Source organism: Microcaecilia unicolor, chromosome 13 (genome assembly GCF_901765095.1).
Source record: "Microcaecilia unicolor chromosome 13, aMicUni1.1, whole genome shotgun sequence".
NCBI classification, from domain to species: domain Eukaryota; kingdom Metazoa; phylum Chordata; class Amphibia; order Gymnophiona; family Siphonopidae; genus Microcaecilia; species Microcaecilia unicolor.
Genome location: NC_044043.1, coordinates 99,482,037 through 99,509,178, shown reverse-complemented (window position 1 = coordinate 99,509,178; position 27,142 = coordinate 99,482,037). Strand labels below are relative to the sequence as shown.

Here is a 27,142-nt window from a genome sequence, read left to right as displayed (position 1 = left end):
ACTCCCAGAGGGGCTACATATAACTCGAGACTATCTCTACTTCAGGAAGCAGGTAAAAACCCTGGCTCTTCTCCCAAACCTTTAATACGTAGGGTGACTGACTATACACTCATTCTGCATTTGGACAAGCTTGCTACACACACTGTAACATTGATTAGTTCCTTATATGTTGTTTAACTGCAGAAAGAAGTTGCCTTGAGTTTAGCTAACCATCAAATAATCCCAATTCACTCTGTCCCTCGCATTTTGTTCCTATCATATATCTGCATTTGGTCCCTGAACTATATGGTAAGCCGCATTGTAGAAAATCTTTTGCATCATATCTATGTTAGTTGAATGTGCTGACGTCTGCTTATTAGGTTTATCATGAATATTATGCTAACATTGTATTATATTATATCTCTTGTATTTGAATTCCACTGCTGTTAAATGTGTATATTTTTTATCCTGTTTCACGGTAGTTCTATTATTAGGTTTCAATTTACTGTTTTCAAGTTTACCTCATTTATTGTATTTATCTTTATTCTTGGTTATTTTACTATTGTTTATGCTGTTAACAAAATTGTAAGTTTTATGTTAAACTGGACCTGCTGTGCACTGCCTTGGGTGAATCGCTTCATAAATAAATACATTAACTCCCAAGAGAAAACACATGCAAATGTTAATGGTAAAATTTCTCTTTACAAAGTCAAGATCCTTAGTAATGGCACAATTGCAGTGATTTATAATCTATTTAAAATATTTGTAACCCACAGATCTGGTCAAAACTGTTTCATTAAAATATTGATGAGTGCATAGGAACCCCCCCCCCCCCCCCCGAAAATATATAAAGAAAACATTCAGAATCAAACAAAATTAAATTTGAGAAAGGGGAACTAGATCAGAAAAAGGACAGTTTCCTAATGCTTCCCGAATTGCAAATACATGCCACTTGATTCTGGAAGGGATTTTCCACACCTCGGGATCCACCACTGAGAGCAGCGCAGCAGTACAGATAACCCCAGGCCTGGCCATCTCAAGGGACAGAGCCAAAAACAAGCTGGAAGAGGCTAAATGAGGGGGCCTGAGACTGTCTACATGAAAGAAGGACTTCCCTTAAATAGCTGGGGTCAGCCTTTTTACATTGAATCCTCTGTACTATTGGAAGCCAATTCAATGCTTCAAGTACTGGAGTCATTCGATCATGATAACTGCAAGCGAGCAGCAGCTTTGTCTGCAAAGAAACAAGATTAAAGGAAAGATCTACAGAGTAACACAGAAACATGTACAACAATGAAGGGCTGCTCTAAAAAGCACAGGCTGCAGAGCAGACAAGATACACTTGAGCAGGGTAACCCATTTTCACTTGTAACAGGGCCGCCGAGAGGGGGGGCAGGGGGGACAAGATTCCCCGGGCCTCCAAGGGGGACCCGGCGCCGCAGTCCCACCCGCCCTCCGTTGCTGTCCATCTGCCACCGGGCTGGGCCCCCTGCATTGAAATCACAGCACCTCTCACCTCCATGTGAAAGCGCTGCAGGCAGCAGCAGATCGCCTCCCTTCGGGCCTCCTTCCCTCCCTATGTCCCGCCCTCACGGAAGTTATGGCAGACGAGGGCGGGACACAGGGAGGGAAGGAGGCCCGAAGGGAGGCGATCTGCTGCTGCCTGCAGCGCTTTCACATGGAGGTGAGAGGTGCTGTGATTTCAATGCAGGGGGCCCAGCCCGGTGGTGGACAGAGGGGGCGGGGCCAGGGGGAGGGGGAGCGGTGACCTCGGGGGGGGGGGGGGGCCCAGCCCAGTCTCTGGGCGGCCCTGCATGTAAATGGTCTCTTCGACAATGAGGTCCCGCCTTAGAGTAGGGCAGGAAAAAAGCTGGCAGGCACTTGTTCAGTAAGGGGGTCATTTACATTAAGCTCACAGTAGAAATCAGCTGGTGGTGCTAACTTAGTGGTTAGCCCTGAACAAGCAATGTAACTGTCCAGGAGCCATTTCTGGCTAGTTAAACGTTTTGAATATCAACCTGATAAGTTCTCAGCTCCTAAATTAAAATTAATTTTCAACTGAAAACGTAGGTTCCTGTTTGGCTGAAATCAGAGCTTTTGCTGGATATGGGACCCTTTCTCATATTTTGGAAGTGAAATAGTTGTAAACGGATTGTAAAAGCAGCTGGTCTCTTCTAACCTGGCACATGCAGTCTGGACGTGTGCATGTTTTCCCCAGTGGCATAGCCAGACCTTAACAGGGGGAGGAGAGGGGTTTGGGCAGAGCCTAAAGTGTGGGGGGGGGGGGGCACATTTTGGCCCACCTCCCTGCTGCACCACCTCCTGCTAACACACAGCTCTGCCGCAGCCACATCATCATACCTTGGCCCAACCCCCGTCAGCTGAAGCGTTTGTCCCACACTGGTCTCGCATTGCCTGCCCTGCGACTGAGAAGAGCAGGGCAGGCAATGCGGCGAGACCAGCGCAGGACAAATGCTTCAGCTGGTGCCAGTGAATCCAAGGGCCCCAGAGCCAATTTTTTTGGGGGGGCACTGGTCTTTGGATGCTTGAATAAAGGTTCTGTATGATCTACACATCATCCAGCTTCATTTTTTGGTATCACCTTTGCCGTGTTTGCTTGATCTATATACAGCAAGGGACTTTGGTTCTTAAGTGCACACAGAAGTCTTGTCCGGGCTTTACCTTGTAGCAGGGATCACAGATCGGCCGTCCATCCTTCTGGTAATAGAGTTGCCCTGCTAGCTGGCGATTACATGTCCTGCACGTGAAGCAGTCTGCATGGTACTGCTTCCTCATCGCTTCTACCGCACTGACATGGAACGCAATGGCCTTGTGGCAAAATGCGCAGATACCTGGAGATATAAAACACCACCTGAACGGAGGCATTCTTTCCAACTTTTCAACAACAAAATAAATTTCCACTGTTTACAAAGGCGCATTAGTGCCTGCAAAAAATTAGCGAGCACCGACCGTGTAGATGCTGATGATATTCCTATGGACATCTACACGGTTAGCGTGCAGTAAAACCGCTAGCACACCTCTGTAAACAGGGGCCATAGTTAATAATAAACTGATAGAGACACCCCTCCCCCCCCCCAACAAAATAATATCCATGCAGAGAAGGGCGACAAAGATGATTAAGGGGATGGGACGACTTCCCTATGAGGAAAGGCTAAAGCGGCTGGGGCTCTTCAGCTTGGAGAAAAGGCGGCTGAGGGGTGATATGATAGAGGTCTATAAAATAATGAGTGGAGTGGAAAAGATAGATATGGAGCGTCTGTTTACGCTCTCCAAAAATACTAGGACAAGGGGGCATGCGATGAAGCTGGAGTGCAGTAAGTTTAAAACAAATAAGAGAAAAATTTTCTTTACTCAGCGCGTAATTCGACTCTGGAATTCGTTTCCGGAGAATGTGGTTAAGGCGGTTAGCTTAGCAGAGTTTAAGAAAGGTTTGGACGGCTTCCTGAAGGAAAAGGCCATAGAATGTTATTAAATGGACGTAGGGAAAAATCCACTATTCCTGGGACAAGCAGTACAAAATGCCAGAGCCGGTGGTGGGAGGTGAGGCTGGTGGTTGGGAGGCGGGGATAGTGCTGGGCAGACTTATACGGTCTGTGCTGGGGCTGGTGGTTGGGAGGCGGGGAAAATGCTGAGCAGACTTATACGGTCTGTGCCAGAGCCGGTGGTGGGAGGTGGGGCTGGTGGTTGGGAGGCGGGGATAGTGCTGGGCAGACTTATACGGTCTGTGCTGGGGCTGGTGGTTGGGAGGCGGGGAAAATGCTGGGCAGACTTATACGGTCTGTGCCAGAGCCGGTGGTGGGAGGTGGGGCTGGTGGTTGGGAGGCGGGGCTAGTGCTGGGCAGACTTATACGGTCTGTGCCCTGAAGAGGACAGGTACGAATCAAGGTAGGGTATACACAAAAAGTAGCACATATGAGTTGATCTTGTTGGGCAGACTAGATGGACCGTGCAGGTCTTTTTCTGCCATCATCTACTATGTTACTTTGCTCTGTGGATCTTGTCGGGTGATTGGGACCTGGATTGGCCACTGTCGGAGACAGGGTGCTGGGCTAGATGGACCTTTGGTCTGTCCCAGTGTGGCGATGCTTATTTCTTATTTATTTATTAGGATTTGCCAATCTCAAAGTAAGAAAAAACTGAAATTCTCAGGTATAACCTCCCATCCCCAACAACCACACCATCAGTATCTGAGCAGAAGGCTTAAGGAAGGTTTCCAAAACCAGTTATGGGGAGCTCTAACCTCTTCCCTGAACAACTGCTATAGAGTTTGGGTCTTGCCCAGTACCTGCCAAACTCTCCACCTGCTCGTTCTGGGCCATGTTCAGTGCTTGACTCCGCTCCGCTTGCTTGAAGCTGATGGGTTCAGTTGTCTGTGGCTTCGATTCCACGGAGAAAGCAGAGGAAACCTGCTGTAACAATAAGGAAACAGTCTCGGCTGTCAAAGGTGGAGAGTACAAAGAGGCTGGTCTGCCAACCAGAGCCGAGGAATACCTGAAGGCTGGTAACATAGTCCAGGGTAACTTTGAGGCCTCAAGACTCATGTTCTAATCCCACACCTACTACTACTACTATTTAGCATTTCTATAGCGCTACAAGGCATACGCAGCGCTGTACAAACTCCTTTTGAAGGTAACTTGCATTGTAGAACGGGAGCCCTGAATCTGTGTAATTTAATCATTATTCAAAACTGACATAAATAATTTCTAGCATTTATGTCAGAAAAGATGCTGGCACTCAGAAGCTCTGTTATACGCTGGGGCTCTTCAGCTTGGAGAGGGCACATGATAGAGGTTTAAAAATCATGAATTGTGCGAAACACAGTAATTTATCTTTCAAATAATACCAAGGCAAGGGGACACTTCCTGAAACAAACTGGTGGCAGATTTAGAATGAATTTTAAAGATGTTTTTTAAAATCAATCCACAATTAAACTGTGCAATTTATTGTCAGAGGATGTGCTTGAGGTTAACAGTGTAACTAAGTTTATATTTTAAATCTTTTTATGAAATTAAAATAAAATATTTTCTTTACAACAAATTGGTACTTGTAAACAAATCTCATAAACAACAAATATACATTACCAGTCAGGTACAAAACTTTGATTAACGATTTAATAAAACCCACATCCCTTTCCCCCTCCCCCTTCACCCAAAAAACTGTTTTGGACGACAAGTCCATTAACAGGTATCAGGCAGATAAAGAGGTAGAAAGAGTGAAAGGTCTGACCAATAGGTACCTTTGCTGGCGGGGATCCCCAACCCTCGCCAGCCTTAGTCTTCTTCAGTGCCGGTCTCCGGCGCATTCGCTCACTTCGCTGACCTGTGCTGTGAGTCCTGATGTCCAGCATGTCCTGCACGTTCCTTTAAGTGGGAATGCGAGGTGAGCGAATGCACCGGAGACCGGCACCAAAGAAGACTAAGGCTGGCGGAGGTTGGGGACCCATGCCAGCAAAGGTACCTTGCGTCAGCGGCAGGGTGGGGGGTCGAAAGTGGCAGGGATGGGTCGGCGGCTGGGGGAGGTGGGCTAAAATGTGCCCCCCACCTTGGGCTCTGGACCTCCCTCCCGCTGAGGTCTGGCTACGCCCCTGAGGCCAACCATCGGTATCCTAGGAAAATATGAAACTATATCAGGGCATGCCGAGAACGTAACTGGACACTGCTCTATTTATGCGGGATATGTGGGCGTAATACCTGCAGATTTGGTGGTGGGGATGGATCGAGCTTCTTTAGACCTGGGTTGACTGGTTCTCCTGATATGGGGGGAGAGAAATCTGCTAAGATTAGGCGAGGCAGGGGTTCTGGAATCGGAGGGGGTGGTGGCGGAAGGTCCGGGCTGAGAAAGTCTTCAACTGGGGAGAAGTCATCCAACACTGGGTGAGGAAACGATACGATTTCTGGAAAAAAAAACCCCAAACAAAACAGAAAATCTCATCAACGACATGATGCTATGATAACTTATGGCCTAGATGCAGAAATGGCTCCAAAATGTACATTCTGAGGTAGAATCTGCTCAATACATTGTAATATTTTATACAGACATTCTTAACATAACATAACCTAACATAGTAGATGACGGCAGATAAAGACCTATACGGTCCATCCAGTCTGCCCAACAAGATAAACTGATAGTGTAAGGTATGATGACTTGCATTTGGGTGTAAGGAAAAAAAATATATGCTGTAAAAATAATCAGGACGATTGTCTAAATCTAAATTTACACTTACAACCCATTTATTCTCTACAAACATCCGAAACAGCTTACAAACTTTAAAGATGGGGAACTGAGGAACTGAGTTCAATTCCCACTTCAGGCACAGCTCCTTGTGACTCTGGGCAAGTCACTTAACACTCCGTTGCCCCATGTAAGCCGCATTGAGCCTGCCATGAGTGGGAAAGCGCAGGGTACAAATGTAACAAAAATAAAATAGATACTATTGGAGATTCTACGTGGAATGTTGCTACTATTGGAGACTCTTCATGGAATGTTGCTACTATTGGAGATTCTTCATGGAATGTTGCTATTCCACTAGCAACATTCCATGTAGAAGGCTGCGCAGGCTTCTGTTTCTGTGAGTCTGACGTCCTGCCTGTGCCTGAAGTGGGAATCAAACTCAGTTCCCCAGGACCAAAGTCCACCACCCTAACCACTAGGCCACTCCTCCACTGTTGCTACTATTTGAGATTCTACATGGAATGTTGCTATTCCACTAGCAATATTCCATGTAGAAGTCGGCCTTTGCAGATCACCAATGTGGCCGCGCAGGCTTCTGCGAGTCTGTACGTGCAGGACGTCAGACTCACAGAAACAGAAGCCTGCGCAGCCTTCTACATGGAATGTTGCTAGTGGAATAGCAACATTCCATGTAGAATCTCCAATAGTAGCAACATTCCGTGTAGAATCTCCAATAGTAGCAACATTCCATGTAGAATCTCCAATAGTACCTATTTTATTTTTGTTACATTTGTACCCCACGCTTTCCCACTCATGGCAGGCTCAATGCGGCTTACATGGGGCAATAGAGGGTTAAGTGACTTGCCCAGAGTCACAAGGAGCTGCCTGTGCCTGAAGTGGGAATCAAACTCAGTTCCCCAGGACCAAAGTCCACCACCCTAACCACTAGGCCACTCCTCCACTGTTGCTACTATTTGAGATTCTACATGGAATGTTGCTATTCCACTAGCAATATTCCATGTAGAAGTCGGCCTTTGCAGATCACCAATGTGGCCGCGCAGGCTTCTGCGAGTCTGTACGTGCAGGACGTCAGACTCACAGAAACAGAAGCCTGCGCAGCCTTCTACATGGAATGTTGCTAGTGGAATAGCAACATTCCATGTAGAATCTCCAATAGTAGCAACATTCCATGTAGAATCTCCAATAGTATCTATTTTATTTTTGTTACATTTGTATCCTGCGCTTTCCCACTCATGGCAGGCTCAATGCGGCTTACATGGGGCAATGGAGGGTTAAGTGACTTGTCCAGAGTCACAAGGAGCTGCCTGTGCCTGAAGTGGGAATCGAACTCAGTTCCTCAGGACCAAAGTCCACCACCTTAACCACTAGGTCACTCCTCCACTGTTGCTACTATTCCACTAGCAACATTCCATGTAGAATCTCCAATAGTAGCAACATTCCATGTAGAATCTCCAATAGTATCTATTTTATTTTTGTTACATTTGTACCCCGCGCTTTCCCACTCATGGCAGGCTCAATGCGGCTTACATGGGGCAATGGAGGGTTAAGTGACTTGCCCAGAGTCACAAGGAGCTGCCTGTGCCTGAAGTGGGAATTGAACTCAGTTCCTCAGGACCAAAGTCCACCACCTTAACCACTAGGTCACTCCTCCACTGTTGCTACTATTCCACTAGCAACATTCCATGTAGAATCTCCAATAGTAGCAACATTCCATGTAGAATCTCCAATAGTATCTATTTTATTTTTGTTACATTTGTACCCCGCGCTTTCCCACTCATGGCAGGCTCAATGCGGCTTACATGGGGCAATGGAGGGTTAAGTGACTTGCCCAGAGTCACAAGGAGCTGCCTGTGCCTGAAGTGGGAATTGAACTCAGTTCCTCAGGACCAAAGTCCACCACCCTAACCACTAGGCCACTCCTCCACTGTTGCTACTATTTGAGATTCTACATGGAATGTTGCTATTCCACTAGCAATATTCCATGTAGAAGTCGGCCTTTGCAGATCACCAATGTGGCCGCGCAGGCTTCTGCGAGTCTGTACGTGCAGGACGTCAGACTCACAGAAACAGAAGCCTGCGCAGCCTTCTACATGGAATGTTGCTAGTGGAATAGCAACATTCCATGTAGAATCTCCAATAGTAGCAACATTCCGTGTAGAATCTCCAATAGTAGCAACATTCCATGTAGAATCTCCAATAGTACCTATTTTATTTTTGTTACATTTGTACCCCACGCTTTCCCACTCATGGCAGGCTCAATGCGGCTTACATGGGGCAATAGAGGGTTAAGTGACTTGCCCAGAGTCACAAGGAGCTGCCTGTGCCTGAAGTGGGAATTGAACTCAGTTCCCCAAAGTCCACCACCCTAACCACTAGGCCACTCCTCCACTGTTGCTACTATTTGAGATACTACATGGAATGTTGCTATTCCATGTAGAAGTCGGCCCTTGCAGATCACCAATGTGGCCGCGCAGGCTTCTGCTTCTGTGAGTCTGACGTCCTGCACGTATGTGCAGGACATCAGACTCACAGAAAGAGAAGCCTGCGCAGCCTTCTACATGGAATGTTGCTAGTGGAATAGCAAAATTCCATGTAGAATCTCCAATAGTAGCAACATTCCATGTAGAATCTCCAATAGTATCTATTTTATTTTTGTTACATTTGTGTCCTGCGCTTTCCCACTCGTGGCAGGCTCAATACAGCTTACATGGGGCAATGGAGGGTTAAGTGACTTGCCCAGAGTCACAAGGAGCTGCCTGTGCCTGAAGTGGGAATTGAACTCAGTTCCCCAAAGTCCACCACCCTAACCACTAGGCCACTCCATTTGGCAGTCCACTTTTACCAGCAAAACCCCCAATCTCCAACTTTAACGTGTTTGCATTGATGCCCCGGTCTCGGAGCACCTTCGGTTGAACTTACAAAGGAGATCTGAGGTCTGTAGGAATAAAGTTTGCAATTTCTATTCTTAAAAGAAAGGTTAACACACAGAAAAATATAAAGGAGATACATTTTTTATTGGACTCAATACATTTCATTACCAATGAAAACATCTTTTTCAGTCTTATCCTGTGATTTTCCATTTGCCAGAGGGTCATTTAACTACACGTTTAGCACTGAAAAGTGGTACAAACTAAGGCTGTGGATTTGACTATGCTCAGAATCGCCCCCCCCCCCCCTGCAACGAGTGAGGAGATTATTATCTGTGTTTCTCGTGTACCATGACCCTCGACATAGAGAGAATACGAAAGCCTGTCCCCGTGGGAGATGCACCTATAAACAGAGCTCATAGCAACATCGTTTGCTGTTCGGACTAGTTTCCACAATAAACAATGATGAGTCTGTTCCAGAGGACGGCTTGTCCTGTTTTAGGTGGCAGGTCGCTTATTCTAAATTACCCTTCAAATGTGAGAGGGAAAATGGTTTCAACACGCACAGTCTCACACCATTGACAGTGGACAGAGATGGTACACAGCACCTGTATAATGAAGTCCCTTCGCAACCCTCTGTCGCCCCAGCCCCTCCTTCTCTTCACCCCCTATTCCCTTTATTCCCTTCCCTACTCCACTTTTTATATCTATATCTATCTATCTATTTATGTTTATTGTAAACAGCTATGATGTACCATGGATAAATAAACAACCTAGCTCCATGCTCCCAAGCACCACCTTAAAGGGGCCAGCCCTGTCAACAATGCACACGGTATCTTGATGGGGGGGACGGACTCTTGCACCGTGTACATTGTTGACAGGGCTAAAGAGTCCCCCCCCCAAAATACTCCTAACCCAGGCCTGTCAAAATGCACACAGTATAGGAGTCCCCCCTCCTCCACCCTGAGCCCAAAGTACTACTACTACTACTATAAATCATTTCTATAGTGCTACCAGTCGTACGCAGCGCTTCACAATTGAACATGAAGAAAAGACAGTCCCTGCTCAAAAGAGCTTGCAATCTAAATCACCCCCCCCCCTCAATAGCGGTCTATAAAATAATGGAGTGGAATGGGTAGATGTGAATCACTTGTTTACTCTTTCCAAAAATGCTAGGACGAGGGGGCACACAATGAAGCTACAAAGTAGTAAATTTAAACGAACCAGAGAAAATATTTCTTCACTCAACGTGTAATTAAACTCTGGAATTCATTGTCAGAGAATGTAGTAAAAGCAGTTAGCTTAGCAGGGTTTAAAAAAGGTTTGGCTAGCTTCAGCTGCCATGCTGCCTGCCCTGCTTCCCCTCATGGCGTGCATGCCTGTGAGTATGTGCAAAGCCTCGTACATGCTCAATTTTACTAAAACTGAGCATGCAGGTGGTTGGGCGAAGGGTGGCAATTAGTCAAAAATATATTTTGAGGGGAAAAATGTTCAAGAATATTCTTTTAGGTCAAAAGCAAAAGTGTGATATAGTTGAGAAAGAAATGCATCAACACCGATGTGGTACCAACCGGTTAAGTCAGTCTCTGACACTCAATATTTGTCTTTAAACATAGACCCAGCTCTCCTTTGGAGAAATGCCATACCCTCAGCACACCCCAGGTAGAATATTGTATCCCCTCCCTGGCTCCTTCACAACACTCCCCACGGGGGGGCCCCCTACAGCCCCTGGCACTCCCCAAGTCAAAGGGATGGATTATGATAAACTGCCTTTCTGTGGTTACAGTCAAAACGGTTTACAAATTATATTCTACTAGTAAAAAAAGGCCCGTTTCCGGAGCCAATGAAACAGGCGCTAGCAAGGCTTTCCTGTGGCCCCCCCACACCCCCACACCCGTCGTCGATGTTGGTGCATTGCTCCGCCTCCGCCCTCAACGTCATAACGTTTGACGCGAGGGCGGGGCCCAGAGACTGTGATTTTCGAGGCTTCAGAGCTTCGAACATACGAACCTTGGCTTCAGTGACGTCAGAAGCCAATAGAACGTTGAGGGTGAGTTTTATATATATAGATGAGCAAAATATGTACTAATCATTCTGGAACAACAATACACAACACAATCTCATTTAAGAAAAGAACTAAGACACACCTTTCTCAAGAAACCCACTGACTATTCCATTCGCACTAATAGTTATCTTGCCAACCACTGTAAAACACAGCATCATAAACCTTGTGAATGTAATTGAATCAGTGTCATCTCTGTTAAATGTAAGCCACATTGAACCGAAACTCGTTTTTGGATAATTGTGGGATACAAGCATGAATAAATAAACATAAGTACATAAGTATTGCCATACTGGGAAAGACCAAAGGTCCATCGAGCCCAGCATCCTGTTTCCAACAGTGGCCAATCCAGGTCACAAATACCTGGCAAGATCCCCAAAAAGTACAAAACATTTTATACTGCTTATCCCAGAAATAGTGGATTTTCCCCAAGTCCATTTAATAACGGTCTATGGACTTATTTTGTACCTGGGGCAGCGGAGGGTTAAGTGACTTGCCCAGGGTCACAAGGAGCCGCAGTAGGAATTGAACCCAGTTCCCCAGGATCTCAGGTGACTTCACTGACCATTAGGCTACTATTTTAAAACCACATCCACACGTAAACAGCAGCATTTCTGTGGGCATAATCACATCTACCTGCAAATTAAATTGAGAAAGCTGCAGATTCACACCGCACACAGATCTCAGGGGGGTGTGGTGTCCGCATGGTGTGGGCGGGTTGTGTTTTCCCTGTTTTAGAAACAGAATCCACGTGTGTACGGGATAAAATTTCCATTTACAGCAATTAAAGGGAAGCCTGGGTCATTTCGGTTAGGGCTTTGTACAAAGGATTAAAGGAGTCGCTGTCCTTAATCCTATCTAGATTAATTCCAACTCCCAATTAAAACCAAGTTAACATTTTGGCTCACTGCTCAATAAGCATCTGTAGGTTTGTAAAGGGGGGGAGGCAGCTACCCAAGGCTGAAACACGTTTCCAGATATAACACACAGATGTTGGAGGATGCGTGGTGAGAGAGGGGATGTGGGTCACTTGGAGGGGCATAATGGAACAGAAACGCCTATCTCCATGGGCGTTTATCTCCGAGAACGGATCCGTGAAGGGGCGGGGCGGATCGTATTTTTTAAAAGAAAAAGACGCCCATGTTTTATTCGTCAAGGTGTGAGCTGGGCGATTTTGCTTTTCAGCGATAATGGAAAATGAAATCGCCCAGCTCAAAAACGAATAAATCCAAGGCATTTGTTCGTGGGAGGGGCCAGGATTCATAGTGCACTGGTCCCCCTCACATGGCAGGACACCAACCGGGCACCCTAGGGGGCACTTTTACAAAAACCAAATAAAAGGTAAAAGAGCTCCCAGGTGCATAGCACCCTTCCCTTGGGTGTTGAGCCCCCCAAATCCCCCTCAAAACCCACTGCCCACAAGTCTACATCATTACTATAGCCCTAAGAGGTGAAGGGGGGCACCTACATGTGGGTACAGTGGGTTTGGGGGGGTTGGACGACTAATAGCATTAAGCAGCACAATTGTAACAGGTAGGGGGGGGGGATGGGCCTGGGTCCACCTGCCTGACGTCCACTGCACCCCCTAACAACTGCTCCAGGGACCTGCATACTGCTGCTTGGGAGGAGGGTATGACATTTGAGGGTGAAAGTAAAAAGTTGTGAAACATCATTTGTTGTGGTGGGAGGGGGTTAGTGACCACTGGGGGAGTCAGGGGAGGTCATCCCCGACTCCCTCTGGGGTCATCTGGTAATTTAGGGCACTTTTGGGGGCCTTATTCGTCAAAAAACAGGGTCCAGGAAAAGTGTCCTAAATTCTAGCTCAAAACTGTTCCATTATCGGCGAAGGGCGCCCATCTCTGTTCGCCCGATAACCACGCCCCAGTTCCGCCTTCGACACGCCTTCGACACGCCCCCGTCCACTTTGGCCGCATCCGCGACGGAGTGCAGTTGAAAGCGACCCAAATTCGGCTTTTGATTATACCGCGTTATTCGTTTTTGTGAGATAAACGCCCATCTCCCGATTTAGGTCGGAACTTGGGCGTTATTCTCGTTCGATTATAAGCTGGATAAGGTTAAAGTGTTCTGTGGGATGATCCACTTTAAAATGCAGCATGTAATTGGGTTGGATATTTTTCCTCTTAATTTGAGGGGGGGGGGGGTGGAGGCATCAAAATGCAAAGGAGAAAGATTAGACATTTTTTGAACCCAGCTAAGCTGGAGGCAGCAGCTTCTTGAAAGGAGGTAAGAACAGCCGGTGGGGCTCAATAGCTCACTAAGCAGTGAGACATTAGAAAGGTCAAAGCGGCTTGGAGAAGAGACGACTGTGGGGAGATATGATAGAGGTCTATAAAATAACGAGTGGAGTGGAACGGGTAGACATGAATCGTTTGTTTACTCTTTCCAAAAATTCTAGGACTAGGGGGCACGCAATCAAGCTACTAAGTAGTAAATTTAAAACGAACCAGAGAAAATATTTCTTCCTGAATATGTGTAAACCGCTTTGAATGTAGTTGCAAAAACCTCAGAAAGGCAGTATATCAAGTCCCATTTCCATTTCCCTTCCCTTTCACTCAATGTGTAATTAAACTCTGGAATTCATTGCCAGAGAATGTGGTAAAAGCAGTTAGCTTGGCAGGGTTTAAAAAAGGTTTGGATAATTTCCTAAAAGAAAAGTTCATAAGCCATTATTAAGATGGATCAGAAACGTAGCCAGGTTTTGATGTCTAGGGGAGCAGACCTTTTGTGAAATAGGTGCTGGTGCGAGGCTGCAGGCCTAATCTGCATAAGCTCCATTTTATTCAAACTCTGTTCGGGGAAGCGGCTGCTCCTTTTGCACCCCACCTAGCAATGTCTCTGAGATGGAGTTGGGAAAATCCACTGCTTATATTTAGGATAAACAGCATAAAATGTACTGTACCGTTTTGGGATCTTGCCGGGTACTTGTGACCTTGGATTCTCCACGGTTGGAAACAGGGTGCTGGGCTTGATGGACCTTCAGTCTGTCCCAGTGAGGCAACGCTTATGTTCTTACATGGAAATTTTCACAGCCTTGCACAAGAAACCTTTAGTGAGGTTTCACAGACCCTTTCATAGGGTCCATGTGGCATGAGGGAAGAGGGAGGAGAGAGAGGAAGTGAGTGGCAGGAGAGGATATTTTGAACTGTCAGGAGGATCTTAGGGACACAGACAGTCGCTGGTGAGCAGGTGGGGTTGGGGGATATATTATCTAAAAAGATAAGTCGGATGTACGCAGTGCTGATGACCTTCACCACCTTGAAACAAATGTTTGTGTAACTGGTTCAAGTATTTGGTTATGACCCTCATACAAAAAATCAGAAAGAACCCATTAGGACAAAACAGAAACCCCACAGCATGGAAATGATGCAGCTCATGTTTTGACACCTCTAGTTAGTAATGTAGATCTTAGAAACTGTTTTGAGCAGACAGATACAGTCCTCAGGTCTGTTATCACATAAAATGCCCAGGTCATACATTACACTGTGGCTTAACCAGACTCTTCCAAGATGACGGAGCAGCAGCCCAGGATGAGAGGCTGAGAACCTTTAAACATAGGAGCCGGCTCGGTGAGTGCAGGGGGTGCTGAGTATCCCCGCATTGGACAAGCTCTAAGACTGTATCCAGAGACAGATCTGCGTTGTATTTAGTGTCCCCTATAATTGTAAAAAGTTGGTGCTTATAGGTTCGGATAGGTGGCATCTCATATGCCTGGCAGGTGTCTGATCCTGGTCCAGTTTCCACACCTGGGCATTTGGGCAAACTGCAGATCCTGTGGTTGTCAGAGTTTGGAAATGATCCAGGCCCCGTGGCTGGCAGGATTTGGGGATTGGGGGACACTCCAGGTCTCATAGCTGGTGGGTTTTGGGGACATCACTGACCCTGTGATTGATGGGATTTGGGAATCTCCAGGCCCTGTGACTGGCAGGATTGGGGGACATTCCAATTAAAAATGAGCTTGCGGAGCTATTGTTAGTAATATGTAATTTATCCTTAAAATCAAGCGCGGTACCAGAAGATTGGAGGGTGACCAATGTAACGCCGATTTTTAAAAAAGGTTCCAGAGGAGATCTGGGAAATTATAGACTGGTGAGTCTGACGTCGGTGCTGGGCAAAATGGTAGAGACTATTATTAAGAACAAAATTACAGAGCATATTCAAAAGAATGGATTAATGAGACAAAGTCAACATGGATTTAGTGAAGGGAAATCTTGCCTCACCAATCTACTACATTTCTTTGAAGGGGTGAACAAACATGTGGATAAAGGTGAGCCGGTTGATATTGTGTATCTGGATTTTCAGAAGGCGTTTGAGAAAGTACCTCATGAAAGACGCCAGAGGAAATTGGAGTGTCATGGGATAGGAGGTAGTGTTCTATTGCGGATTAAAAACTGGTTAAAAGATAGAAAACAGAGAGTAGGGTTAAATGGTCAGTATTCTCAATGGAGAAGGGTAGTTAGTGGGGTTCCCCAGGGGTCTGTGCTGGGACCGCTGCTTTTAAATATATTTATAAATGACCTAGAGATGGGAGTAACTAGTGAGGTAATTAAATTTGCTGATGACACAAAGTTATTCAAGGGAGGATTGTGAAAAATTACAAGAGGACCTTACGAGACTGGGTGTCTAAATAGCAGATGACGTTTAATGTGAGCAAGTGCAAAATGATGCATGTGGGAACCCGAATTATAGCTACGTAATGCAAGGTTCCACGTTAGGAGTCATGAACCAAGAAAGGGATCTAGGTGTCGTCGTTGATGATATGTTGAAACCTTCTGCTCAGTGTGCTGCTGCAGCTAAGAAAGCAAATCGAATGTTAGGTATTATTAGGAAAGGAATGGAAAACAAAAATGAGGATGTTATAATGCCTTTGTATCGCTCCATGGTGCGACCGCACCTCGAATATTGTGTTCAAATCTGGTCAAAACATCTCAAAAAAGATATAGTGGAATTAGAAAAGGTGCAGAGAAGGGCGCCGAAAATGATAAAGGGGATGGGACGACTTCCCTAAGAGGAAAGGCTAAAGTGACTAGGGCTGTTCAGCTTGGAGAAAAGGCGGCTGAGGGGAGATATGATAGAGGTCTATAAAATAATGAGTGGAGTTGAACGGGTAGATGTGAAGCATCTGTTTACGTTTTCCAAAAATACTAGGACTAGGGGGCATGCGATAAAGCTACAATGTAGTAAATTTAAAATGAATCGGAGAAAATCTTTCTTCACTCAACATGTTATTAAACTCTGGAATTCGTTGCCAGAGAATGTGGTAAAGGCTTAGTGGTGTTTAAAAAAGGTTTGGCATTAGACAGTTCTGGATACAATTACTGACAGATATCGGCCACTGGTGAAAGCAGAAAGTACTGGTTAACCCATTGATTTTGTTCGATGTCTTCACAATAAAGAAGCCCACACCATCTGGATATGTTGGATTTTTACAAAAAGCAGTTGCGATTGGGAAAACAGTAATTTTGCTCAAATGGAGGGAAGAGCAAGCACCCACAAAAGAGCTGTGGAAATCGAAAATGACAGAGCTATTACACTTGGAATTATGTGGATATACTCCCTACAGTGGAGGGAAGAAAGACTCGTCCGCTTTTAGGAAAGTCTGGGAGAGATATTGGAACACACTTCATCCCATGTCAAAACGGAGAATTTTGCAAAAACTGGATGACAGAGACCAACCCAGGAATGTAGGGACAGACGGTGGAAGACACCTTGACCACTCAGCCATTACGAGCTAGGGAGGGAGGGAGGGGGTGGGAGTGAGAGAAGAATATGAAGGGACAAAGGGGAAGGCATGGGGTAGCAGGGCGGGATGCTTAATCCCAGTAGAGAATTTTTCTAGAAAGTGATTACGATGAGGAAGTGGCATTTCTATTTGCTCTGCAGTATATTTGTTTTGTTATCACTTAAAATGTTTGGCAAATATAGAAGTGATACGGGATGTAAGCTGGGTAGCAGGGGGGAGGGAGCGGGAGAAAAATTAAAACTGTTTAATGATTCTTAGTCACTGGTAGGAATTATTGCATTGTATACCTAATTGAATTGTTGTTATATTTCTGCTAATAAAAAGATTTAAACATAAAAAAGGTTTGGACGTCTTCCTACAGGAAAAGTCCATAGACCATTATTAAATGGACTTGGGGAAAATCCACTATTTCTGGGATAAGCAGTAAAAAATGTTTTGTACTTTTTTGGGATCTTGCCAGGTATTTGTGACCTGGATTGGCCACCGTTGGAAACAAGATGCTGGGCTTGATGGACCTTTGGTCTTTCCCAGTATGGCAACACTTATGAACTTATGTAGTTATGTCTCATAGCTGGTAGGATTTGGGGACACCAATGGCTCTGAGGCTGATGGGATTTGGGAATCTCCAGGCCCTGTGACGGGTAGAGATTGAGGATGCTGCTCTGGTGATGTGGCCTTTATCCCCTGAGAGAGAGGCTGGTCATTTTCAGATGCTAGTCCAGACTAGGAAGGAGACTCTAGTTGCTTTCAAGCCCTTAGCTACCCAGCAGATCTTGTTCTGCCAGTGAGGCAGTTCAGGCAGGTAAAAGTGAGTCTATTCTGGTTCTGAGTTCCCTTACCTTCACTGGAAAAGTCGGAGTATTCTGGCCCGGACTCCGCAAATCTGTTCACCTCATGGCTTTCTGGGCTGTGATTCTCATCAAATCCCTTTTCTGCTTGTTCAGACCTGGGACTCTGGCAGGGCTCATCTCCTCTGGTTTCTGCTTCCTCCAGTTTCTCCTTTCTCGCATCGGGCACACCTCTCCATGGGGGCACCAGGGTAATGTACACGGAAGAGACCATCCTTTTTTCAGACATCTTAAAAGCGGATGTCTACAAAAACAAGCAAAAAAATAAACAAGGGAAAAACACAAACAAACCCCGAAACAGAATAATCAAATGAAAAGCCTAAGACTCATTATCTCCCCTAGGACGCAGGAAATTCAGTAGACCTGCACTACACTGGCTGTCCCTGGCTGCTTCCAGGATCTAGGTGTGTGCTTCTGGGTGTGGAGGTGGAAGGCAGGCTCCCTGCAGCCATCCCCAGCTCTTACTGTAAAGCCCCAGAAGTGCACTTTGGTCTGTGTGCAACTTATATCTCTGCAGTCCACACCCTGCTATCCAGAATTGCTCACCCTACACAGCTACCTGTAGAAACATGACTGGTAGTGACTTGTGAAAGAATACAGATTCCATATGTCCCTTGATAAATTCAGAGTCATGTCTTGTGCAAATACAGCTTCTGTCCCCTTATCTGTCTACCAGCCCTGCATCCTGTTTCAGAGAACTTCAGGGCTACTGAACACCTGTCCAGGTTTTCTCAGTAATTCTGGTAGGAGAAATGCAGTCCAGCTCCGGTCATGGAGGAACCTCTGTCCAAACCCTGAGGTGGCTTCTCCCTGCTGCAGGGGGTTTGGTAGAGCCAGTTTTGAGGGCCATCAGGGAGCTGAGGAGTAGCCCAGTGGTTAGTGCAGTGGACTTTGATCCTTGGGAACTGGGTTCAATTCCTACTGCAGCTCCTTGTGACTCTGGGCAAGTCACCAAATACCACATCACCCCAGATACAAAAACTAAGATTGTCAGCCCAGTAGGGACAGAGAAAGTACCTGTATATAAGAAATGTAAACCACATTGATCATTACCACAGAAAGGTGGTTTATCAAATCCATGACCCTTGTTTTCAGGATACTCCCAGTGCAGGGACACACGGACACACCCACTTAGTCAGATTTTCAGGATATCCACAATGAATATGCATGACATAAATTTGCATACACTGCCTCCATCGTGTGCAATATGCATTGTGAATACCATGGAAACCTGACTGGCTAGGTATGCCCTGAGAACTACTGCCATAACGAATATGTGTGACAGAGATCTGCATTCCTACTATCTCCACTGCATGCAAATTTTTTCATGCATATTCATTAAGGATATCCAAAAAGAACTAACCCGGTGGAGGATCTCAAGGACTTGGAGTTACCATTGATCGAAACCTCACACTCGATGCCCATGTGAAGAACACAACGAAAAAGATGTTTCACTCCATGTGGAAACGCAAAAGAGTGAAACCTTTCTTCCCGAGATACATCTTCCGTACCCTGGTACAGTCAATGGTAATAAGTCATCTGGACTACTGCAACGCACTATACGCGGGCTGCAAAGAACAAACTATCAAAAAACTCCAAACAGCCCAGAACACCGCCGCCAGACTCATACCTCAACAATCCACACAGTTATTACAGTTCACCTATATCCTACCTAACACCTTCCGTCTATCTTCCTTTACTTAATCTTCAAACTTTAATAACTGTATCTGTTTACCATGAAATGATTATGACTATCTTCCCTTACCTATTCTTCAAACACTAGAAATTGTACCTGTTATCACGAGATGATTATGTCATAGCTATACTCTATAAGCCACATTGAGCCTGCAAATGGGTGGGATAATGTGGGATACAAATGCAATAAATAAAATAAATAAATAAATAAATATTTGGAAAAAAACTAAATATGAAAGTGCAAAACCCCTAAGAGAGAAACTTCACTGGCTCTCACTCAAGGAACGCATTGCGTTCAAGATCTGCACGATGGTACACAAAATCATTCACGCAGATGCCCCAATCTACATGCTAAACCTTGTGGACCTTCCTCTCAGAAATGCCAAAAGATCATCCCGCAAATTTCTGAACCTACACTTCCCCAGCTGTAAAGGACTAAAATACAAGCTGATACACTCCACCACCTTCTGTTACATGAGCACGCAGCGGTGGAATGCATTACCAACTGCCTTGAAAACTACTGCCGAAATAACGAACTTTCGCAAATCTCTGAAGACACATCTCTTCAACAAGGCGTACAAAGAAAACTCATAACCAACAAAATACCTACGAATCCACCAGCTTTGACAGTCCACCTTCTATACTATCCTTCCTAAAAACTTCCTTATCTTTTCCCTTACTTAACCTTGACTTAACCTTTGTATACTACCAATTATATCTGACATCTTGTAATGACTATGGCATAACAAAACTCTGTAAGCCACATTGAGCCTGCAAACGGGTGGGATAATGTGGGATACAAATGCAATAAATAAAATAAAGAAATAAGACACCTGGGAAACAGATGAGTGATCTAAGGCTGGGATTTCCTAATTTCACACCTAACCAGTCAGGTTTTCAGGACACCCACAATAAATATGCATGAGATAAATTTGCATACCAAGGAGGCAGTGCATGCAAATCTATCTCATGCATATTCATTGTGGATATCCTGAAAAGCCAACAGGACTGGGTCAAGAACCTCTGTGCTAGAGAGCAGCACCTGGGAAACAGAAGAGCAGTCTAATGACCCAAAACTCAAAGCCAAAAGCACAAGAACAGCACAAAAAACTAGTCCTGCGATGCTCAAAGCAAACGGCATTCACATTTTATGTGTGCTAGTAAATTGAAAGCAAAAGAAAAGTCTATAAGCAACTATTAAGATGCACTTGGGGAAATCCATTGCTTATTTCTAGGATAAACAATATAAAATCTGTTTTAGTGTTTTGGGATCTTGCCAGGTATTTGTGACCTGGATTGGCCACTGTTGGAGACAGGATACTGGGTTTGATGGACGCTTATGTTCTTATGAGTGGAATGTGCCTGGCGCATGCGTAGAAAAGTTTTGCGTTAAGCTCAGCTCTTCTGCACGTGCCCAGGCAACCCTGGCACCCATCGGCACTGTTCTTCTGCATATTTCAAAAATTGTTTGCACTTACATTTTTGAAAGGCTCATATTTAATCGCAGAAAACAAGCGCCAATGTGTGCTTTCACTTTCGCTTTTGATCGGACTCGCACGCAAGTTTGTTTCTCACTATCAGTGCTCAGATGCTTTGTGGGCTTCCTTCTGCTCGCAAAACAACACAAAACTGGCAGCTTAATGTCAGAAATTCAGAAAGAAATCCTCTCCTCAAAACCTTCAGTGCCACTCCAAAGAAGGCGGTAAGTTTTCAGCGTTAAGCCCAGCATTTCTTTCTGCGCTGTTGTCTGAGTATTGGGAGGGAATATCGAGTAACATCCTATTTCAATACATTTAAATACAATTTGCATCCATTTTTGGTGTGTATGTTGACACATGCGCTAAAGCCCTCTGAACATTCTGGGCGCATTAACTTACGTGTTAGTTTGCCGCTATTTGCTTTTAATGCTGGCGTTAGGTTTTGAGCATCAGCCCCTAAGGCAGGGCTTTCTCAACCGAGTCCTAGATCCACATCCAGCCAGTCAAATCAGGATATCCACAATGAATATGCATGAAACAGATTTGCATACAATGGAGGCATCAGATGCAAATCTCATGCATATTCATTGTGGGTATCCTGAAAACCTGACTGGCTGAGGGTGTCCCGGATTGAGAGTCCCTGGTCCAGTTGGCCTTCCAAACAAGCCAGGGTTTTTGCATCCATTATTGTTTCCTCAATCCTGTTGGTAATGTGACCCACAGTATAGGAAAAGTAGGTCCAGTGATTTCTGCAGAAATGCAAAGAGCTGGCAAGTCATCCTGATCCAGGATGGAGATTTTGGGCCAGTCCTGAATGTCTAAAGTCCCCATCCTAATGCATTATGAGACCTGCAGTGCTGATTTCAAGGAGTAAAATCAGGGACTACAATTCCCACAATGCTTTGAGACGTAAATTCAAAACCAGTACTGGATAAAGAGTCTGCCTCTTGGATCTGGACAACTTGGCAACAGCAATGTGAGCAAAGTGTGCCGTAAAGAGGTGGAGGTAATTTTATAACTGCCCACACTGGTGAAAAATATGTGCGTATTTTTCACACTACGGACTTTGCAGGATTTTAGTGGTGCACAGACATTTTCTGACTAAATAAATTAGTGCATATTTTGGAAAATTCAAGCGTATGTGTGTTGCTCCAAATCCCCACTCCTAGGACAGCCTCCCCTACAGGGGGTAAAAGTATTTCCAGATTAGCACGATGCACATGCTTATATCTGCACACAGAATGAGCAATTTGATAAAAGCAAGTATCTGCCTTAAAAATGACACGTCCTCTGTTCTGATTGTTAATTATTTGCAAGGAGGTGTTTGTAGTTAAAGTTTCTGTATCTTTGCCACTCCTGCTACAAATGAATAAAAATAATGTGAGGAGGTGGGAGTGGGGGCTGCTGTGCTGATTATCATCAGCCTCCCCCACACAGATGTCACACTGATACATATATAGTAACATAGTAAATGACGGCAGATAAAGACCTGTACGGTCCATCCAGTCAGCCCAACAAGATAAACTCATTTTACATGGTATGTGATACTTTATACGTATACCTGGCCAAGTTTGATTTGTCCTTGCCTTTCTCAGGGCACAGACCGCAGAAGTCAGCCCAGCACTGTACCCGTACCAAGTTCTGAAGCTAACGTCGAAGCCCCTTAAAATTTACACTCCAGCCCATCCCTATCTATTCAGTCACAATCATGGCGTAGACCGTAGAAGTCTGCCCAACTCCCGTTTTGTTTCCCCAATTACCAGCATCGCCACCCAATCTCCACTAAGATTCCACAGAACCATTCCTTCTAAACAGGATTCCTTTGTGTTTATCCCACGCATGTTTGAATTCCGTTACCGTTTTCATCTCCACCACCTCCCGAGGGAGGGCATTCCACATATCCACCACCCTCTCCGTGAAACAATACTTCCTGACATTAGTCCTGACTCTGCCCCCCTTCAACCTCAATTCATGTCCTCTAGTTCTACCGCCTTCCCGTCTCCGGAAAAGGTTCGTTTGCGGATTCATACCTTTCAAACATTTGAATGTCTGTATCATGTCACCCCTGTTTCTCCTTTCCTCCAAGGTATACATGTTCAGGTCAGCAAGTCTCTCCTCGTACGGTTTGCAACGCAAATCCCATACCATTTTTCTAGCTTTTCTTTGCACCGCTTCAATTCTTTTTACATCCTTAGCAAGATACGGCCTCCAAAACTGAACACAATACTCCAGGTGGGGCCTCACCAACGACTTGTAGAGGGGCATCAACACCTCCTTTCTTCTGCTGGTTATGCCCCTCTCTACGCAGCCTAGCATCCTTCTGACCATGGCCGTCGCCTTGTCACATTGTTTCTTCACCTTTAGATCCTCAGACACCAACACCCCAAGGTCTCTCTCCTGAGTCGAGCTTACTAATCTCTCTCATATAAAGTAGTATGAATACAGCACAGACAGCTGAAGAGTGACTCTTCATCAGAGTCTCATGCAGGGTTTACAATGACACATATAAAGCCTGAATACAGCACGGACAGCTGAAGAACGGATCTTCATCAGAGTCCCATGCAGGGTTTACAATGACACATATAAAGCCTGAATACAGCACGGACAGCTGAAGAACGGATCTTCATCAGAGTCCCATGCAGGGTTTACAATGACACATATAAAGCCTGAATACAGCACGGACAGCTGAAGAACGGATCTCCATGCAGGGTTTACCCTGACACATAGAAAGCCTGAATACAGCATGGACATCTTAACTATGGATATCCATCAGTGCCCTATACAGACATGCAAGGAACCAACTTTTCAGAATGATTGGGGGGCCTGAACCCATCACAAATTACCCATACTTGGGGCAAAGTGAAGGCATTTGATTAATATTGTGAAAGCTCGATTTCCATCCACTCTTCTTGCTGCATTTAAGAATTAATATAGCACAATATTTCTTACAAACGATGCTGCGAAGTTACTCAGCTGTGACCTTGATAGATCCAGAAAGACCTATTTTTACCTCTGAACCAGACACCACTGGCTGCTGAGTCAAAGCGTTTGATGTCTCTGCCTTCCACCTCCACCTCCCATAGAAATATGGTATTACTTACTTAAAACTGATAAACCATAAACCATGTTGTGAATTTCCTATTTCCCAATATCATCTCTCTGTGCTAGAAAAGCTACTCAAGCAATCATAGAGCTCAGGATCTTACTGGTCTGCATCGCTTAGCAAGCAAACAGATCCTAACAGAAAAGTCCCGTCCCTGTTACTCCCAGGAATGTGGAGAAATCCGTCCAGCTAATAATTTTGTGTGGGTCTGACCACCAGAACCTTCTCCAGACTGGGGACAGATTTCCGTTATGGGTACTTATAAAAACACTAGTTGGGAAGGTGCAGGTTTGAAAAACAGTATCTGACCCTGCCCTCCAGGTGCCTCTTCATGGACAGATTTGAATGATTTTTTTGCCAGGAAAAGACTTTCCAAACATCTGTTCATGGAAAAGGCTCCCTCTCTCCCCCCCCCCCCCCCCCCCCCCACCATCCCCCAGCAGATACATACATACAGACACCCAGCAGCAGCACCACCATGCTTTCACTTGATGGACCTAAAGATCAAGGATTATGCAAGAAATACAGGAATGTGATTGTTTATGGAGAAGTCTATACTGCCCCCTACTGGACTACAGGCAGATTACACTTCTGTACCTGAGAGAAACCCTCAATTAGTCATCAACTGGATTCATCTGTACATCCTGGAAATCTAGGCCAGGATTGCTCAAAACTCCAGCACTAGAGGCAAGAGTGCACATCCCATAGTGCACGAACAGTGCTGAAAACCAACCCCTCCCCCCCCCCAATGTCCAAAGCAAATGGATGCAAATTTTATGTGTGCTAGTAATACGAAAGCACGAAGGAGGAACATGACTGACACATGTGCACAAGAGCTGCACTTATCGTGAAACTGTTGTGCGCATGCACTAGGCAAAACAGGGATTGCAAGAACTTATCAGCGCTTCCCCCCCCCCCCCATATTTTAGCAGTTTAAATCTCTGAGATGCTCACACCAGTGCTCGCCCCCACCTTCGGCTTTGCTTGGCCTTGCAGACGTGTTTTTTTCTTTTCCTCACTATTAGCACTACAGGCTGCACTGGCTTCTTTCTCCTTTCAAAACCAGAAAAAAAAAATGGTAATTTAATGTGAAAAATGCAAAACCCGAACACCTTCTCTGACCTGGCGGCGTGTTTTGAGGTTAAGGCCAGCATCAGTTTCTGCACTGTTTTCTCAGCGGTGGCGTGAATACCTAATCACTTCATTTGAATCCATTGTGCTGATCTTCAGTGCACAGATTACCACGTGCGCTGGAGGGTTTTGTGCATGCTGCGCATAGTAACATGTATGCAGTTCTGGCGCTAATCGCTCCTAGCACTGACGTTAGGTTTGAGCCTTTGGGCCCTAGTGTAACCTTAATTACAGGAAAGAAGTTATACACCCTCATGATCAAAAGCAAATGCCAGCGCTAGAGGCTGTTAGCGCCATTCTAGCGTCAGCGTTTGCTAACCCCGCATGATCAGAGCCCTCGAGCACCTGTAACAACGCACTCGAGGGCTCTTACCGCAAGTAGCATGCAAATGCATGCTAAACGGGGCTTAACGCATTCATCCCCAATGATCAGCGACCAGCGCGCCAAAGATTGGGTCGCTGGCCACGACAAACCCTACGCCAGCTCGGAGCTGGCATTAGGGTTTGCAGATCATTGGGGAGGAATGGTGAGCCCTGTGGCAGGCCCCCATTCCCCCCAATGACACAACCCCCCCCCCCCCCTAGCGACAGGGGACTGGAGTGAGGGGTTAACAGAGATTAATTACAAATTAAACCTAGGCTCTGGTTTTTCAGAATATTCTCAATGAATATTCATCATATATCTGAGGAAAAGGTGTTCAGGGTAGGTATCTAGAATGAATTTGCAGGAGAGAGATTTGCATACAGTGAAGGCAGTCCATTCAAATATATCTCATGCACATTTGCATATCCACCGCCTCAGGACCAAGACTGCCAGGGGGTTACCAACAAGGAAGTGGGGTTGAAGATTCACTGGCAGAGCAAACACTCATCATGGCAGGGGATCTGCTGCTGTCCAAAGGGGGAATCAGTACAGCAACAGCAATCCCCATAACCATGCTGAGGTCCCAGGCGAGTGAGCTGATTCCATCCCAAACGCTGAAATGCACATTTTTCTTTCAGGACACAATCTCAGATACAAGAAAGGGCAAATCATTTGCAGAAGTGACTGCAAATGCAACTGAATGCTAGAGTGAATGGCCAGGAAGGACCTAGAGATGAATTCACTGCTCCAGCAAGGTCAGTGGTAGCTGATGCTGGCTCCCTGTCATTATCCGGTCCCCGGGCTTTGCACCCCTTACCCCTCAGCCCTTGTTGTTCTAACAGCCTGGGTAAAGCACAGGGGCTCAGGGTTCCTGTGGGGACACTGGGAGAATGATCGTCCAGACACTTACCCTGGAGAGCCAGGGGAAAAGAGATGCAGGACCAGCTCCCTCTGTATTACAAACCCACTCCCTGTCCCCGAGAGCATCCTTCTGCAAGAGAAGTCGCTCGTGGAGTTACGGACACACCTTCTTCCGGGGTGGAAAGACCGACTGCAGAGTGTGGGCTGTGGAGACACAAGGACACAGCAGGAGAGAATGGGGGGGGGGGGGGGGTGGCTGAGAGACCCTCTGATACCACCTTCCTGCCCCACACCGGAGGAGGGGGTTATTCCTCCTGGGATCCCGTCTGCCCTATCTTTGGCACGTACATTAATCATACCGGGAGAGGGGGATCATGCACACCCAGGGGGGGCCCGGGCCAGCAGCAGGGCTCCAAGCTTTACCTGGCCTTGGGCTCCTCTGATCCTCGGCTCTTTGTCTCTCTCTCTCTGCAGAATCGGAGTGACGTCACTGCCCCTCCCCCTGCATTCCTGGGCATTGACACATCTGGAAGAGGGCCAGACCTCCCCCCCCCCCCGGGTCCTGGCAGCATCCTCTGCCTTTCCTGTCCTGCAGGAGATCCCGGGCCAGAGATAAACACAGCAGCTTCTGCAGGACATGTGCCCAGGATCATTTACCAACCACCCCAGGGCTGGGTGGCAGGACCTTCTCCTCTCCTGCAGCTGCAGCTGTGCCAAGTTGCACAGGGAGCCAGAGCCAGTATCTTCCCAGAGTTACCGAGAGGGAGATTTCAGGTAGCC

At 45.9% G+C, this 27,142-nt stretch overlaps 1 protein-coding gene across 1 annotated transcript in view; it reads right to left on the bottom strand.

Annotated features, from left to right (window-relative positions):
- The window catches only part of FBLIM1 (filamin binding LIM protein 1), a 38,506-nt gene extending 11,699 nt beyond the window's left edge, over nt 1-26,807 (bottom strand). Inside the window, exons 1-5 of the mRNA XM_030185903.1 lie at nt 26,786-26,807; nt 17,722-17,974; nt 5,691-5,893; nt 4,286-4,409; nt 2,662-2,831 (exon numbers count right to left, since the gene is read on the bottom strand). Coding sequence (XP_030041763.1) covers nt 2,662-2,831; nt 4,286-4,409; nt 5,691-5,893; nt 17,722-17,959 — 735 coding nt within the window. The 5' untranslated portion in view covers nt 17,960-17,974; nt 26,786-26,807. The remainder of the gene's footprint in view (nt 1-2,661; nt 2,832-4,285; nt 4,410-5,690; nt 5,894-17,721; nt 17,975-26,785) is intronic.
- Nucleotides 26,808-27,142: the final 335 nt, after the last annotated feature.